Source organism: Penicillium psychrofluorescens (assembly GCF_964197705.1).
Source record: "Penicillium psychrofluorescens genome assembly, chromosome: 4".
NCBI lineage: Eukaryota > Fungi > Ascomycota > Eurotiomycetes > Eurotiales > Aspergillaceae > Penicillium > Penicillium psychrofluorescens.
The window spans coordinates 3,897,583-3,913,921 of NC_133442.1; the positions used below are offsets into that span (position 1 = coordinate 3,897,583).

A 16,339-nucleotide genomic window follows, 5' to 3' on the forward strand; every position below is an offset into this window, starting at 1 on the left:
ATTAGTTGACTACACAATAATCATCTCGTGTCCAGCCCTAGTCAAGGGCGGAAAAATCATAACCATAGTAGATCTCTCCCTTGCCTGAGAATTCTTCACCTGCCTATAAGCAAAACCACTATCGTCGAAGTGGGACAAGTCCCTGCCCCGGATCTGACAGATCTACTCTCTCTCTACATAGGAATTACTATTTACCAACTAACCCCTTCTTCTCAAGGGGTGCTGCCAGGCACCCTCGTCCCTCGGGAACCTGCCGCTGGGGACGCAAGGCAATGGCCAAATCCAGCTTGCATCTCGTAGAGCCAGGGAAAGCGATCATTGTGAGACAGTGCGGATGGGAGCCACGATTGTTTGGGGCTGTCAGGGTTGTGTACTTGCCTCTATTATTTATTCCTGACGGACCACCCTCTCTTTCTTTTCTTCTGCTTCTTCTCTCTACACCGGTCTGTCACTCCTTAGCCACTACCTTTTCTCTAAATCTACTTTTAATCTCTTACCATCTTCTTCATCATGAAGTTCAACGTCCTCGCTCTCTCCACACTCCTGGTGCTTGCCGCCGCGCAAGACACCACCATCACAAATGCTAATCAAGCGGTGACTACCGAAAACGCTGAGGTTTCCTGCGCCAGCAAGTGTAAGTCGTAGTCCACCCTCTCTTCTTTTCTGTCTCAAAAAGGCTCACAGGAACAATGTGTAGGTGATGCCAACGACGTGTGCTGCCGCGCCAAATGCAACAACGTGCCCTGCCCTAGCGACAGCCAGGTCAACGACACCAACAAATGCGTCGCGGCCTGCCCTCAAGGGAATGGCTCGGCGGCCGACACCCAGCGGTACTCGGATTGTGAGCAGAACTGCTACAACTCGCACTACTTTCCGGCCACCAGTGTCAATAATCGCCAGGCCGGGACCACCTCCACTGGCAACACCGTGATGACTGAGACTGGCACCACCACCCGGTCTATGGGTATGTATATCTTCATTTCCTCTCAGGATTCTTTTCTAACCCTCTCGTAGTCACAGACTCCGCTGGCAATACCGTCATGACTGAGACTGGCACCACCACCCGATCTGTGGGTATGTATATCTTCATTCCCTCTCAGGGTTCTTTTTCTAACCATCTCGCAGTCACGAACTCCGCTGGCAGCCCCGTCTCAACCTTTACTACTGCCACCAACACTGCCAAGGGCGTCACCCAGACTACCAATGCAGCCAGCCATATCAACATTGGTGCTTCTGCTGCAGGTCTTCTGGGCCTGGTTGTGGCTGCATTTGCTCTGTAGGCCGAGGCTAGAGTGGATCTTCACTTTTTTGCTAGGCGGATGGTCCCTTGCATGCCAAATTTCTGGCTTTTCTTTCGTCTGTGTGATAATAGTATCGAAATACCTGGGACCGGGGTTTTTAGGTTGTGAATTTTATGACCATGAAAAACATTTTAAAGGTTTATTTCCTTGTCTAGTAGTGCTGTAGGTGTAAACTACGAGTAGTGTACATCCTTGACATAGTTTGGGCCAATCACGTGGCTGGTGATTAGCCTCTCACGCGTATCTTTGTTTTTGTCGTCGTTGTTCTTCTTCCCTAACCAACCAACACGCATGGAATTACAGAGCTGAAGATGACCACCACGGAAGAAAATGTAGCGGCTCCAAAGCCTCCATCGACCAGTGATTTCATGAATGATGAGCACTTTGCGGCCCTCTACAAGAAAACGACCTCGTTCGTCGCCGACTACATGTCCAGCTACGACCCGTCGCATGATATGGCACACGTGCACCGAGTGGTGTCACTGTCCATGAAAATCCTATACGGCGAGCAAGCCCTTCACCCAGACACGGGGTACAACCCCACAGCGGTCAAACTGGCTGCACTGCTCCACGACATCGAGGACAGAAAGTACTCGTCCAACGCGGCTCTAGTGGCACAACTGACCGGAAGATCCGAATCAGAGGTTCTCACAGCAGAGGGTACGCAACAGCAACAGCCCCGCTCAATAGCCTCCTACGTACTCACTGCCTACGGCATGGATGCACGACTGGCCGACAAAATCCAAAGGATTGTTTACCATGTCTCGTACTCGAAGGAGTGCAAGGACCCGGAACTAGTGCGGGATATGGTGTCCCAATACCCCGAGCTGGGTATTGTTCAGGATGCAGACCGGCTGGATGCTCTTGGGGCCATCGGGATCGGACGGTGTTTTACTTTCTTGGGTGCGCAGGGCAAGAAATTTGTCGGACCAGACGGGAAATGGGAGATGGAAAATTCGATTCAGCATTTCGGAGAGAAGCTGGAGAAGCTGGAGGGGATGATGAAGACGGAGACAGGGCGGAAGATGGCGAGGGAGCGGACGGAACGACTCAAGATTTTCAGAGGGTGGTGGGAGGAAGAAATGCTTGAGTCGATTTAGAGGGGCCTTGAGGCGCATTTTACTTAGAATGAGTACGGTAGTTTGTATATAAGAAATCTTGGAGATCCCTCCATTTATCTCGATAGCATCCATGCTAACTCACAGATGAAGTGTTGGGGGACAATAGCCTCAAAGCCTCACAAACGAGTGGAAAAGGACGAGACAAGTCCTGATAGCAAGTAAAAGAGAAAATGACCGTTGTCCAAATCATCAAAGGACCTCTCTCATCTATCCAGACGCCAGAACAAAACACAATAGATACATAGTTTGGGTATTTGGGTTTCTGTGAGCAAAAACGTATGCGTGAAAGGAAACAAAACAAGCAGAGATATCCAACGCCGGAAAGACAGAAAGACAAGTATGTGTTGTGTTGATATGGTTGAAGAGTGAAGATCAAAGGAAGCAAAAATCAGAACCTTCGACGTTCCAGCAGCGAATGCGCCAGCAGAAAAGAAGAAGAAATACAAATCAGCAAGAAAGCAGCAGCCAAATCAAACTCGATCCCGTGCAAAATCAAGTACCTCGCAGTCGTCCTCGAAGAATCCATCATCCGCTTTCAGTGGCGTAGAAACGTTTTTCTTCTTCCGCCGCGTGGTGATGATGACTTCCTCAAAATTGCCGGTGCTGTTGCCCAAAGTGATATGGTTCTCCATCTCTCCTCCAGCTCCAAGTGAGTGTTCGTGAATAGCAGCATCTTCTTCATCATCACCTTGATCATCTCCACCACTACCGAATGATCTCACGTGGAGCTTGGTCGTAGGGATGTCACCACCGAATACCCATTGGCCACTGGGATTTGACTTTGTTGAGTCCCTGCCACCAGCGAAAACATGGAGTCCAACTCTCTGATCAGTGTGGAAAGGCTGATAGGGAGTGTTGGTCTCAATCTCTGCCTGAGAGAGAGGCTGGCAAAATCCGTTCATAGTGGTTGCTGGCTGTGAGCTGAACGATGGTAGCATCAGAGAGGCATGGATGGCCAGGTCCGGGTCATAAGGCATAATGGGTGCTGGGCCACAGTGGGTCTGTAAACCGGCTGGCAGCTTGAAATCCCCTTCTTTGCTGCCAATGACGGTGTGTGACTGTCGGTGTTTCTGCGTAGACGCGGCTCGTTTGAGGCGGTAAAGTTTGAAGGAGCCATCATCGACCAGGCCCAAGAACATGATTCCTTTGTTGCAGACCCAAGTCACTCGATACGGAGCAGGTTCTCGTGCCAGGCCAGACAAGTGCAGGCGATTTTCTCCCACATGGCGGAGCGTATTGACGGTTCCCGTTGCTGCTCCCATCGACTTGCTCAGCCCAGCAGCAACAACTTTGCCGCCTTTCACACCCGCTGCAGACGGCAATGCAAACCCGCTCATGTTCGAAAATGCAGTGCCAGACGAAGGAACACGGCCTCTCACAGCCGAGAAAAATGGCTGGGTTCTGTCGCCCACCAACTTCATGGCCGCTGACAGAGGGTTTCCGCCGTTCCCTTGTCCCGACATGTCATCCGCTGTAGGATCAGTGGCGGGCGGTTTGGCTGTCGAAGGCCGTGCTCGACGGAATGGCGGCCACTGAAATGCGCTTCGGGGTAGATCAAAAGCATGTACTGTGCCTTTTTTGGTGATTATTGCCAACCGATCGCCAACTGGAGGAGTCCAAATGACATCGACAATGCTTGATGTCGTGAGTCGTGGATACCGTGCCACTTGCCGCACGTTCGGGCTCTGGCTGGCATGGTCGTCGGCCATAAATACAGTGGCACGGCAATTCTTGAGCTGCATCAGATCCCAAACATACTGCACGTCACCTTTCTGACTCGCAGTAAGCAACATGAGGCCATTCGGCGACAACGAAAGAAAGCTGCAGCCATTAGGTACCTGGAAGGTAGACAGAGGATGAAAAGACGCGCTTTCATCGAGTCGCTTGAGATCGATGATCGAAACAATGTCCGAATCGGCAGTAGAAGAATTCTGCGTGTCCTGCGCATGCGTCGGCGGGAAAAGTCCGTAGCCTTGTGCTTGAGGTTCGGGTGCCTGGGTCGGCCGCCGCGGAGAGATGCCAGGAGTTTGCTGGTTGCTCCAGTAATTGTTCCAAGCTTGAAGGCCTTGATCGCCCATCCAACGCGCACCCCGGACAAGTTCCTGGGTCACTCCTCGGGCAACCTTGTCCAAGAAGCTCTCTCCTTCGCCAACATCTGTGGCACAATTCACGGATGGCATAGAAGGTGGGTTGCGCGTCTCTATTCCAAAGACTTTACCTTCGAGCAGGTGCGCCGGCACTGTTCCCTGAATCGAGCTTCTATAAGTCGACGTAGGTGGCACTATTGCCAACCATCGTCCTTGCACGGCCAGAATTGGTCGCTCCATAGCAGATGGGCCATGAGGGGAGTCTGCGCGAGATCCATCCGGATCAGTCGAGCTGGAAGAGGCAGAATATCGACGGGCATCTCTGGACTGGATGCTGGTCCATGTCTTCCCGACACACTGATAGGTGCATGCTGCCGTGGTCGGGTAATATTTATAGACATAGACTTCTCCACTAACCCCGGAGGCCAAGACAATGTGATTTCCGCTAATGTAAAGCCTCAGGCTCCCCACTGGCGACGGGGCAAAAGATGGAAGACCCGGGATGTTCTCTAAAGAGGGAACTGGTTTGGTTGCAAAGAGGGTCGCGACTTGATAGCCTGTCCGGAGGGAATATACTTCAACCCTGGTTTGGTAGAAGGGAATATCGCGCCTGTCGCTCGAATGGCCTTTGGCTACCGAAGGAGGAAGTTCATTCACCTCTGAGCCAGCAGAGGAGGGTCGGCCTTCTTCTTCATTTGGTGGCAGTGGCCCATGGATGATGAGCGCTACGTGAGGTCTGGACTGTGCTAAAGGGTCATCCGGCGTGCTTGGGATGATTTTCGCCTCAATCACCCGGCCGTTGAGGCCAGTGATTTGTCCAATACGACGGGTTCGACGATCTTCAACCGCCAGAACCTCGACGGACCCATCTGTTCCCACCAGCAAGACATTCATACCCACCCGAGGCGTCTTTGGGGAAGCATTTGGAAGCACATCAAAGCCGCAAAACGAGTAGCTGCCATCCTGGGTAGGTCTGTTAGAGGCTGGGAGAAGATCCACGTCCGGTGCACCGTAGAAATGGGCTTGGGGCAAATGGGGCAGTGGCGCCTGGTTGCTCCCGTATGAGTGGCTTTTTCGGCCGTCGATGGACTGCTGTCGAGATGGCATGCTGTTCCGGTATCCATTTCCAGAGCTGAAGGGTTTGGGGTTGGAAGCCGAGGAAGGATGGCTGAACGGTGCCCGTGCTTGGATGGTGGGGAAATTCAGAGGAGAGTCACTCGGAATGTCGCCATCTATCAGATCGTTTGGCGGGCTCTTGCCAAAGGGCACCGACTGGGCCCAGGTGTCCGTCCGATTGGCGAAATCGGGGTCTCCCGTCTCTCCCAGTGACCCGAGAGCATCGAGGACCGGTGAACTTATGGTGGGGTTGACATGATGGTCCAACGAGGGATCTGGGCAGGAAGCAGGTTCGTGGGGGGGAGAAGAGGCCTGGATGGTGGGGGTGGTCCTAGATTGGCCACTGTCGTCAGCCGTATGATGATGATGATCGTCGGCAATCATGGTGGGAGCATACAGATCCTCCGTCGCTGCCTTGGCCCCTTTGTTCTTCTTTCCACCCTTCCCTTTCTTCTTGGTTTTGGTGCTTGGCTCATGCTCTTGGGTCGGTTTGTTCTGATCGGTGGCGTGGGTGATGTCGTCTCCCGGGGACTGGCTATGCTGGCGGATCAGGTCGTCTGGGGCTGCCGGGGGCATTCAAGTGGAAGATGCCTCACAGGGGAGGCGACAGTGATGTCAGTCAGTCAGTAATGGCGCTCGGGACCTAGTTGGGGGAGGTCCGAGAACGGGAAGAGGGAGCTTCAGCTCGGATCAACCGAGATAGACAGTTATGTGAGTGTCTGCTCACAGACACGCAGAGATCAGACGGATCGAGAGGTAGCAGAAGTAAGAGAGATGAGAGAAGAAAGAGGAGAATGAACGAGGAAGAGGGGCAGCTCAGTCATTCCCCCGCCGTTCCTGACTCAGACCCGATCACCCGCTGCGGAGGCATGACGATCTTGCCTGGCACCTACGCGGTTAGCTAAGCAGGCGAGTAGATGGTGTCCCTCTCAGTGCCCAGGAGGGAGCACCGAGTACCTATTATTACCTAGGTAGACCTGGTACCTACGGGACTAACTACAGGTGGTCTCCGACTGAGCGACAAAAGAAGAACAATGAAAATGATTCCGTCATGCCTCGAGGGTAAGGGTCACGGGGTCCGGGCCAGGTGACAGACGGACGGGGAATAGGGAATATGGTACACGATGATTGCCTCCCGATCCATCCACCGCTCAGGTCTTCTTCTTCGCCGCCTTGGCCTTGGCAGCCTTCTTCTTGTTGCTATTGATCATCACAATGCCGATGAAGGTGCCCACCACGGCAGACGCCAGCAGAATCAGGATAACGGGGATGCGGATGGCCCAGACGGGCGGCGGGAACAGCTCGTGGAGGGGATGGCCCGGGTCGACAAAGGGCTGGCCAACATCATTAGTGTCGGGATTAGACCGAGCGATCGAGTAAAGACATACCATCAACAGGGTCCAGGCCGTATAGTAGAGAAAGATGGCAGTGGCGGCCAAAAGCATGGCGGATCCCACGAGTTGACCCAGCTATAGACAGTCAGTCGGCGGCCAATGGGCTTGCAAAATTCAGGCTCACCATTATGAGGAACAGCAAGTGTCCGGAGAACTCTCAACACCAGTGGGGGTTGGGAATCAGAATGAATGAATGAATGCGACAAGACCGGGAGAGGACAACAACAATCATAATCAGGAGCTCCTGCTGTTCACTCGCCCCGATGCACGTGACCACAGAGCTTTCTCCCTAGCCTCAGCCGGACCGACTTTCTTCTTTTTGCTCCAGCCTCAGTCCGGCCAACCCAACCCAACTCCCGGGCCGCTTTTCCGTCGTCTTCCTCGACTCTCATCATGGAGGATCCGGTCATTTTGCAGTCTGCGGTGCGCGTGCCCACCCCTCCCCCGGGTGCGTCGTACTCGCCGGCCGCTGGCTCTCGCAAACGCTCACCCCCCTCCCGCTCGCCGTCTCCCAATCGTCGACGGTCGCCACCGAGAAACTCGGTCCAGGATAATGGAGATATCCCTCGAATGGATTCCGATCGCGCCATTGAGAGGGAGCGCCAACTCGCCGAGCGCGTCCGCGAACACGAGCGACAGGAGGCCGCTCGCAAGCCGATGACCGAAGAAGAGAAACAGGCGTCGGCCAAGGCGGAATATGAGAAATTACTCAACATGCGATCGGGCGGTACCTATATTCCGCCAGCACGGCTGCGCGCCTTGCAGGCCCAGATCACGGATAAGACGAGCAAAGAGTACCAGCGCATGGCATGGGAAGCCCTGAAGAAGTCGATCAACGGGCTGATCAACAAGGTCAACGTGTCCAACATCAAGTACATCGTTCCCGAGCTCTTCGCAGAGAACTTGGTCCGGGGCCGGGGTCTGTTCTGCCGCTCCATCATGAAGGCGCAGGCCGCCAGTTTACCCTTCACTCCCATTTACGCTGCGATGGCGGCGATCGTCAACACAAAGCTGCCACAGGTGGGCGATCTGTTGCTGTCGAGACTGATTGTCCAGTTCCGCAAGGCGTTCAAGCGAAATGACAAGGCAGTCTGTATTTCCTCCACGACATTCATCGCACACCTCTGCAACCAGCAGGTGGCACACGAGATGCTTGCCGCGCAGACCCTGCTGCTTCTCCTCCACAAGCCAACAGACGACAGCGTGGAAATCGCCGTGGGCCTCACTCGGGAAGTGGGCCAGCATTTGGAGGAGATGAACCCGCAGATTGCGCTCGCCGTCTTTGACCAGTTCCGGAATATCTTGCACGAGGCCGACATCGATAAGCGGGTGCAGTACATGATCGAAGTTCTCTTTCAGGTGCGCAAGGACCGGTATAAGGACAACCCGACCGTCAAGGAGGAGCTCGATCTGGTGGAAGAAGAAGATCAAATCACACACCGACTTGGGTTGGACGACGAGATCGAGACCCAGGATACGCTCAATATCTTCAAGTACGATGCGGAATGGGAGGCACACGAGGACGCCTACAAGAAGCTGAAGGCCGAGATTCTCGGCGAAGAGAGCGACGAGGAGGATGGGGATGCTTCGGACGTGAGCTCAGACGAAGAGTCTGAAACGGAGGCACAGCGCGTGGATATCAAAGACCAGAGCAACACAGATTTGGTCAATCTTCGACGGACAATCTACTTGACGATCATGTCCAGCATCGACTTCGAAGAATGCTGCCACAAACTGATGAAAATCAATCTCCCCCAGGGATTAGAGGCTGAGCTGCCTTCCATGGTCATCGAGTGCTGCTCTCAGGAGCGGACGTACTCCAAGTTCTACGGACTGATCGGTGAGAGATTTGCCAAGATCAACCGACTGTGGTCCGACCTATTCGAGGAGGCGTTTGCCAAGTACTACGACACCATTCACCGCTACGAAACAAACCGCCTCCGCAACATCGCGCGGTTCTTTGGACATTTGCTCAGCAACGATGCCCTTGGTTGGCATGTCCTGTCTGTGGTTCACCTCAACGAAGAGGAAACCACGTCCAGCAGCCGCATCTTCATAAAGATCCTGTTCCAGGACCTTGCCGAGAACTTGGGCGTTCCCGGCCTGCAAGCACGTTTCCGAAATGAAATCCTGCGGCCCAGCTTCGAGGGCATGTTCCCGACAGAGAACCCTCGCCACACCAGATTCTCGATCAACTACTTCACCAGCATTGGCATGGGCGCTCTAACGGAAGACATGCGCGAGCATCTCAAAAATCTGCCTCAGCCAACCGTGCCCGCCCTACCTGCTGCACGCGCAGATTCTCGCTCGTCTTCTGTCAGCTCGCGGTCGCGTTCCCGCTCGCATTCTACATGTTCCACGTGCACCCCACGGTCACGTTCCCGCTCTTATTCATACTCTCGGTCACCTTCTCGGGACCGCGGACGGTCCTATTCCCGCTCCAGGACCCCTTCTTCACGAAGCCGGAGCTACACACCCTCGCGCTCGCGGTCTCCGGCGCGTCGGGGTCGTCGCGATTCGCATAGCCGATCCCCTACCCCTGGAGACCAGCCGCAGTCGAAGTCGGCCCCAAAACGTCAAAGCCGAGCACGTTCCTACTCGAGGAGTCCCAGTCGCAGTCCGTACCGGGCTCGACGGTCTGCATCTCGATCCGTCACACCCCCGCGTCGTGAAGCAACACGAAGGAGGAATCGCAGCTACTCCCGGTCTCCTTCTCGGTCTGTCACACCCCCGGCGCGTGGTGCGCCTGCATCGCGAGCAAGGCGGCATTCCTCCGCGTCAGCGTCGTCTCCGCCTCGTCGCGGACGTGATTCTTCTGTGTTTCGTTCGCAGCCACCTCGCCGTGATTGAAGCCCAGGAAGGGATTAGACGGGGCAATTGGAAGATTTGAAGCTTTTGTTCCTGGTAGAATAAGGAGAATTATTACGGCATTATCAATTTGTATTTGAAGCAGGTTGGGAGGATCAAGAAATTCCAGGTCCCATCGACCTTGTGCATGATGTATTCTATTATTATTATTTTTTTCTGAGTTGCTCGTCTTGAGCGACAGAATCCAATACCATGTTCTCAGCTGAGCAGCTGGATATATTCATGTTGTCAAATTAAAGATTGGGTGCTATTCTTTTCTCTTTCCTCGTAATCCTGGGACAATAAGGTATAAAGCACACCATTCACAAAGCAGTAGACATTCAAATAATCCGAGCAGTTCCTAAACACGTGTGATTACCATTCTCGAGTTTCATTATTCTATCTAAGTTCAACATCTAATTCGAGATCAGGGTAAAGCAATTATCAAACGAAGTGAACAGTAAAACAAGCGAAACGCATACAACTGGTCTATTTCGTCTAATCTAGTATCTCATGATCATGAGTAGTGGTCCGCCAAAGTATCCGCCACTGAATTCGAGATGTCCCACAACTGAGTGCCCTCGCTCGCACATCCTTCCGGGGGACCTCCAGCGTCTTGGATAGCATGGTCCACACACGTGGCCTGGCTAGTACCAAGACTGAACTTGACCGCTGGTCCAAATTGTGGAACGTCATTGTCCGTTTTCCAGTTAGTAATGGCGCCGCAATTGTGTGCTTCGATTTTGCTCTTGAGCGTATCGAACAGGTCGCTGAGATCATCCGACCCGGGGTTCGCCACTCCGTCTTTGGCGAGCTCTTCATCCTGACCCTTCCAGTCTTGAATGTTATAGATGACAAATGTGTCACCCAGGACCCAATTCCAATACGAACATGCGGCGGTCGGTGTGGGTACGTGGGTTATAGTTCTCGTGGGTTTTCCGATCCCATATGTCTCCGCGAACTGCATAGCACTCGAGCCTACGTCCATTGCTCCATATTCCACGGACGCGGCGGTAAACACGACCAAATTTTGATTGGCATCTTTTGAGGTGTAATCGTGAACAATTGGTGGAGTGTATGGCGCTGGTGTAATGGTTGAGGTGTAGTCGGTCGATGGGTATTCGGTGATCTCATTGCATTGGTAGCTGACTGTTTTTGTTCCCGCGGTGTAAGGAAGGGCAAAAGAGGTCACGATCTCCTGACCGAAAGATTTCGTTGAGCATACACACGAAACGCCAGAAACATCGGGGTTCGCAGAGTTTACGCAAAGTGGGTCTCCTTGTTGCGCGCTCCCTGAAGGTCCGGATGAGGGTCCCGGCGTGATAGAGGAAGGAGTTTTCGTCTTGGAAACGGAGGAAGGAGTCTTAGTCTTGGAAACGGGGCGAATTGAGGTCGTTGGGATCATGCTGGCTTCAGGATCGCAGATACACTGCCCGTTTCCACACCCAGGGCCTTCGGATCCGCAATAATCAGTGCAGTCAGTTGAACTTTGGCAAGATGGTGCCGGCCCCGACAAGTGTCCACTCGAGCTTTTTGTTGGCTTGGCTGTGTGTGAGGCAGCACTGGTCTTGAAGGTCGACCCCGATCCCCCGGCGCCGCCGGCTGGCATTCCGGTTGGTGCCCAGTCCAGCCCAGAGGAGTAATCATTCTTCGAGCACTTAGGGGCATTGTCTCTCTTCAGGTTTAGGTCCGATAGGTCAATTTGGTTCAGTTCTGCCAGCCAGGTCTTCCTCACGACTGGCGCGAATGGGCTATCACCCGCCAAGACCTGGAGCCCTGCCTGGATCCCATCGCACGTCCATCCATTGGGCATTGTGTGTGATACCACTCCATCTTGCGGGTCATACTGGACAATGAACTTGCCGTAAGTCCATTCCATATCGTGGACCAGCTCTGGGTGCGGAATCCTAGGATCTGCTTGACCCATGTTGACGTATGGGTAGACACTTGCCTGGACGTTGAGCAGCTCCGCGATCTTGTTTTGGATCTGGCCAACTTGGTCTGGGTACTTCATGCCGGGTCCGTCACGAGATAATGGGGTAAAGATGATGGCTTCGGTCTCCGCATCAGGACGAGTGAAGTAAGGGACCTGAATACCCGGAACCGTGGTCTGCGAGACGCTCAGGCTAGCCCATTTTCCAACACATCGAGCACGTCATTGGTAAACAGCTCCTGGTTGAACACCAGCACCGTGTACTTATTGCCATATTGATCGGTCTTGGTGACCCGTTGTCGGAATGTCGGAACCTCGAAGAAGTGTGACATGTAGATGCCGAACTTGGATACCAGAACGACCGAGGTACAGCCGTAAAGGTTGACCACGCTGAAGCTTGCTTTCTCGCTATACAGACCATGCATCAGGGCGCTTGACATTCCAGCATTACCATCATTTGTAGACGGGAAACCGGCCCACAAAACCTCGGCTTCATGATTGAGTTTTTGAGATGAAAAGAGCGCATCCAAGAAAAAACTGAAATATGTTTCAGAGTCGAATTCCAATGTTCGCTTCTGGAGTGCGTTGGTATCATTTCCAAAGGAGTCGACCGGTGGTAGCAAGTCTCGCTTGGAATGCAAAAGAGAGCTGCCTTGCAGACCAATGGGGACAGCCTTAGAGTCCGTACATGCCGAGCATTGCGGAGAGCAAACGTAAGTGGATGTTGCAGTTGAGGTGGAGGAGCTGGCAGAGGTGGAGGAGCTGGCAGAGGTAGAGGTTGTAGTGGACGTGGACGTCGAGTCCGTCTCTGATGCTGTTTTAGACGGCTCGTCATCAGGCTCATCGTCCGAGTTGTCAGGGAAAAGATCAGGCAACTTGTCCAAATCAGGCTTCAGATCATTCAGTTCGTTTTCCACATCCTTGATCTCGTCTTCTGGGTCAGGAAGCTTGATTGAAGCCTCGATACTTTTGGCAATATTCTTGATCTTGTCCGTAATGCACTCGAGAAGAGCAAAAAGGGAACTCCCGCAACCACCACTGCTACCGCCACTAGATCCGCCCAATTCCTCTTCGAGGTGCCCAACTGGCGGAAGAGTACCCCTAAGGGCTTTGAGAGCAGCTGTTGCGGCAGGAGGATCAGGGTTACGCATCCAAGAGCTAATCAGAGGAAATATCCCCACGAGATCGGATGAGAACATCATGGCACTCCTGGAGGCAACAGCTCCAGTTGCAGGAATCATCGAAATTGGTCCTGTAGACGTAGTAATGCCAGAGTCGGTCGTTCGTGATAACCCCAAATCCGAGCCCGTGCTTGTCACCATGCCAGGAGTCACTGTCGTCACACCTGCTGAATTTGTAACCGTCACCATTCCCGGCGACACCACGACGCCCGGAGGCAGATTTGATTCTGTGATGGTTACCATTCCCGTAGTCATGGTTGTCAAACTGCCCGACGGGCCTGTAAGAGTCACTACACCCGGGGTCACCATAATGCCAGGTGGCATGGGTTGACGTGTAGTCTTGCTTGGCTTGCTGGAAGGTCCCTGATGAGGCTCATGAGATGGCTCCTGGTGAGGCTTGGCTGATACTGGGACTGGTCTAGTTTTTGATTGACCTGGACCCTCAGGAGCTTGCGAACTAGCACCATCGCCATTTGGGCTTGATGAAGGCTTCGCTGGAAGATCACTCGTGGTGGCTTTTGTTGTTGTATCCGCCGGTGGTGAAGCGCCACCTTTATTTGGCTGGTGAGAAGGGCTATCCGAGAGTGAGTCGCTAGGCGAGGGTTTATTCAGAGAGTTTGTAGGAGCATCTGCCGGTGGTGAAGCGCCACCTTTATTTGGCTTGCGAGAAGGGCTATGCGAGGGTATATTCGGAGAGTTTGTAAGTGCATCCGCTGGTGGTGAAGCGCCACCTCCATTCGGCTGGTGAGAAGGGCTATGCGAGAGAGAATCGCTAGGCGAGGATATAGTTGGAGAGGTTGTAGTTGTATCCGGTTGTGACTGGTCACCAGCCCCGTCTGGCAGGACAGAAGGTTGCGAACCTGGTTCGCCGTTGCCGATGGTCAAAGTGGAAGTTCCATGGATAATCAAAGTACCAGTTGTAATAACCTCTGTGATTGTCGCACAAGGAGTCGACGAATTCGAAGAACGAGTAAGGGAGGTTGACGACTTATGCGTGACGATAGGCTTAGCATCGACGCTCGCCACAAGTCCTGTGGCCGAAAGACCAAGGACTACGAGGCCCTTCAACAATGAAACGGGCATCGGGAGCAGCAATTGATAGAAGCCTAGGATAATTGACCAAGAAACCGTTTACTCCGAGTATAGTCCGGACAAAACGGTCTTGATATAGGGCAGCCTAGAACTAGGCACATCTTGTCCTGCGCTCCACAGTATTTGCCAAGCCCAGAAGCGATTGAATTTTTCCTTGAGGGAATAGCACAATATCCGCTACATAGAACACCTGAGCGACAGTGTGGATGTTGTGATGGCTCTAATTTGGGGCCAAATGGTCTTAGCGCGCTTTGGGCCGCTACCAGAGAGCCAGGAGCAAGCCAATGTGAAATAAACTAAGCAGTAGTCATCTAAAATAGGCGCTCTATGAGTTAGGGACTCCAATATTCTCATTAGAATCCGGGATGTTGTGGAGACCAAGTAATGAACCCGCAAGTACGTATGAACGTGACACCAAAAAGTTATGAGCTAAAATGCTATATCGCGCCGAATTTGGGGCTCCCGGTAGGAGAACCAGAGAAGAGATGCGGAGCTTGAATGGATCATTAGAGACTACCGTACGACTAGCCACTACATACTAGCGATAGACGGTGGGTAAGGGGGGGGGGGCCAAAATATTAATTACGCCGGACGTTAATGGTGCTAAGTGCCGGGTCTGGCACTCCCCAGCGAGAGCGGTGAGGGCCCGCTTCTAGTGGGCGGGTACTAATAGAAACAAGGTGCTGCTACTTTGTTTTTGTCTCATCCTTTCACGATATGCCGCTTCAGTTTTCAACCGTCAAACGGCCTAGCCGTAATGAGCCGGGTTTCACGGAATTTTTAGAATCCTGCCGACAAGGAAATCTTCCGGTGGTTGAGGAAAGCCTCCAGCAGCACCAGCCAAACAATACCTGGCTATCCCATGCCCTCACAGAGGCGGCCAAGGCCGACCAGCCTGTCATTATGGAATTGCTGCTAGAAAGGGGGGCAACAATCCAGACATGGACCGTCTACGCAGCCAAATCACAAGCGGCCTGGGAGATTCTGTTGAAACACGGACTGGAGATCAACAACCCGATGCCCTGGGCTCTTGTACCGCTAATGTGAGTTTAGTCTCGACTGTGTTATATTAAGTGGATCCAGTCTTGGAAGGCTAGCTTGCCCTATTGCTTATGCAGATGCTGACACGCTGATTTCTAGATCAGTGGTGGTCAAAAATGACGCCGCACTCCTGCGATGGTACCTTTCTCTAGGAGCGGACCCCAATCTGGGTCCACCAGATACTCGTCGCAAGGGCTTCGTGGACTCTGACGATGTACCGGTACCCAGTTCAGGAGCAGCGCTGGAAGAGGCTAGCCGGTTTTGCGACACGTGCATCGTTGATATCCTGGTAGAGCATGGGGCCAAACTCGAAAATAGCCTTGCGCTCCACTCTGCCTTGGTGCGGCAAGAGAAGCGAATCCCGGTAATGGAGCATCTGCTCGACCTTGGAGTGGATATCAATCACTTCGGCTGGCTTCCTCCGCTGGCCCACGGTGGAACGGCACTTCATCTCGCAGCGTATCGTGGCCAGGTTGAGGAAGTGCAGTGGCTTCTGGAGCACGGGGCAGATCCTGAAATCGAAGGCCGGATGCAAATGATGCCTGAAGCTTATGCCCTTCTGCAGGACCAGGATAAGGTGGTGAAGCTCCTGCGAGATTGGAGAGGCATTGTGATCCCTTCCTAATATGGTTAGAATATGACAGGCGCTTAAATAAGATCGTCTTTCTCTAAGTGGAGTAAGCTTAACAGAAGACGGCAGAAAGAAACGCTAAAAAGGGGCCAAAGTGATATGACGAATCCAGTGGAGAATTGACGAGCCACCAATGGTAATGTCAGAATGTGGTCAAAATCCAGATGCCTAACATTCTAAGCATAATCTGGCTATCTATTTTTAACTAGCACCAAATCCATAGTAAGCGAAATGACAAACCAAAACCAAGTTTAGTATTGTACAACCTTTTATCCCTGATTACATGCCGACATACCCCAACCACACACCAGATTCCTTTTTGTGAGGGGATAAAGCTATTCCCGCCCCTGAATGAGTCGCCTGATGTCCGTTTTCTCAGGCATTTCAACGAATGCTTGGTGTCTCTGAGTTGGCAATGCATTGGTTATCTCTAAATGAAGCATCGCTAAAATCCCTAATAGTATGCTGCTCTCTGCCGTATTCGAGAGCCAGGAACCTAGTGCGATAGAGTTAGGCAATCGTTCTATCAATTGCTTTATAATGACGAGGTCCTAGTTTAGTTAGAAATTCAGACAACTTTGTGATAGCTCCAGCT

The 16,339-nt window shown here is 52.8% G+C and overlaps 8 protein-coding genes across 8 annotated transcripts; 4 read left to right on the forward strand and 4 right to left on the reverse strand.

The window, feature by feature from the left end:
• Positions 1 to 510: 510 nt before the first annotated feature.
• Positions 511 to 1,280, forward strand: PFLUO_LOCUS7127 (uncharacterized protein; the record flags this gene model as incomplete). Its single annotated transcript, XM_073784737.1, has 4 exons — positions 511 to 634; positions 698 to 964; positions 1,015 to 1,074; positions 1,126 to 1,280. 4 exons carry the CDS (start codon positions 511 to 513, stop codon positions 1,278 to 1,280), a joined length of 606 nt encoding a protein of 201 aa, XP_073641162.1.
• A 332-nt stretch (positions 1,281 to 1,612) lies between these two features.
• Positions 1,613 to 2,401, forward strand: PFLUO_LOCUS7128 (uncharacterized protein; the record flags this gene model as incomplete). The annotated part of the gene is made up of 1 exon (XM_073784738.1): positions 1,613 to 2,401. The coding sequence occupies one exon, from the start codon at positions 1,613 to 1,615 to the stop codon at positions 2,399 to 2,401; it is 789 nt and encodes a 262-aa protein (XP_073641163.1).
• A 491-nt stretch (positions 2,402 to 2,892) lies between these two features.
• Positions 2,893 to 6,201, reverse strand: PFLUO_LOCUS7129 (uncharacterized protein; the record flags this gene model as incomplete). The annotated part of the gene is made up of 1 exon (XM_073784739.1): positions 2,893 to 6,201. The coding sequence occupies one exon, from the start codon at positions 6,199 to 6,201 to the stop codon at positions 2,893 to 2,895; it is 3,309 nt and encodes a 1,102-aa protein (XP_073641164.1).
• A 575-nt stretch (positions 6,202 to 6,776) lies between these two features.
• Positions 6,777 to 7,146, reverse strand: PFLUO_LOCUS7130 (Dolichol phosphate-mannose biosynthesis regulatory protein; the record flags this gene model as incomplete). Its single annotated transcript, XM_073784740.1, has 3 exons — positions 6,777 to 6,959; positions 7,014 to 7,094; positions 7,144 to 7,146. 3 exons carry the CDS (start codon positions 7,144 to 7,146, stop codon positions 6,777 to 6,779), a joined length of 267 nt encoding a protein of 88 aa, XP_073641165.1.
• A 266-nt stretch (positions 7,147 to 7,412) lies between these two features.
• PFLUO_LOCUS7131 (pre-mRNA-splicing factor cwc22) lies at positions 7,413 to 9,909 on the forward strand (the record flags this gene model as incomplete). The annotated part of the gene is made up of 2 exons (XM_073784741.1): positions 7,413 to 9,351; positions 9,464 to 9,909. 2 exons carry the CDS (start codon positions 7,413 to 7,415, stop codon positions 9,907 to 9,909), a joined length of 2,385 nt encoding a protein of 794 aa, XP_073641166.1.
• A 474-nt stretch (positions 9,910 to 10,383) lies between these two features.
• PFLUO_LOCUS7132 (uncharacterized protein) lies at positions 10,384 to 11,880 on the reverse strand (the record flags this gene model as incomplete). The annotated part of the gene is made up of 1 exon (XM_073784742.1): positions 10,384 to 11,880. One exon carries the CDS (start codon positions 11,878 to 11,880, stop codon positions 10,384 to 10,386), a length of 1,497 nt encoding a protein of 498 aa, XP_073641167.1.
• A 107-nt stretch (positions 11,881 to 11,987) lies between these two features.
• Positions 11,988 to 14,063, reverse strand: PFLUO_LOCUS7133 (uncharacterized protein; the record flags this gene model as incomplete). Its single annotated transcript, XM_073784743.1, has 1 exon — positions 11,988 to 14,063. One exon carries the CDS (start codon positions 14,061 to 14,063, stop codon positions 11,988 to 11,990), a length of 2,076 nt encoding a protein of 691 aa, XP_073641168.1.
• A 726-nt stretch (positions 14,064 to 14,789) lies between these two features.
• PFLUO_LOCUS7134 (uncharacterized protein) lies at positions 14,790 to 15,738 on the forward strand (the record flags this gene model as incomplete). Its single annotated transcript, XM_073784745.1, has 2 exons — positions 14,790 to 15,115; positions 15,213 to 15,738. The coding sequence occupies 2 exons, from the start codon at positions 14,790 to 14,792 to the stop codon at positions 15,736 to 15,738; spliced, it is 852 nt and encodes a 283-aa protein (XP_073641169.1).
• Positions 15,739 to 16,339: the final 601 nt, after the last annotated feature.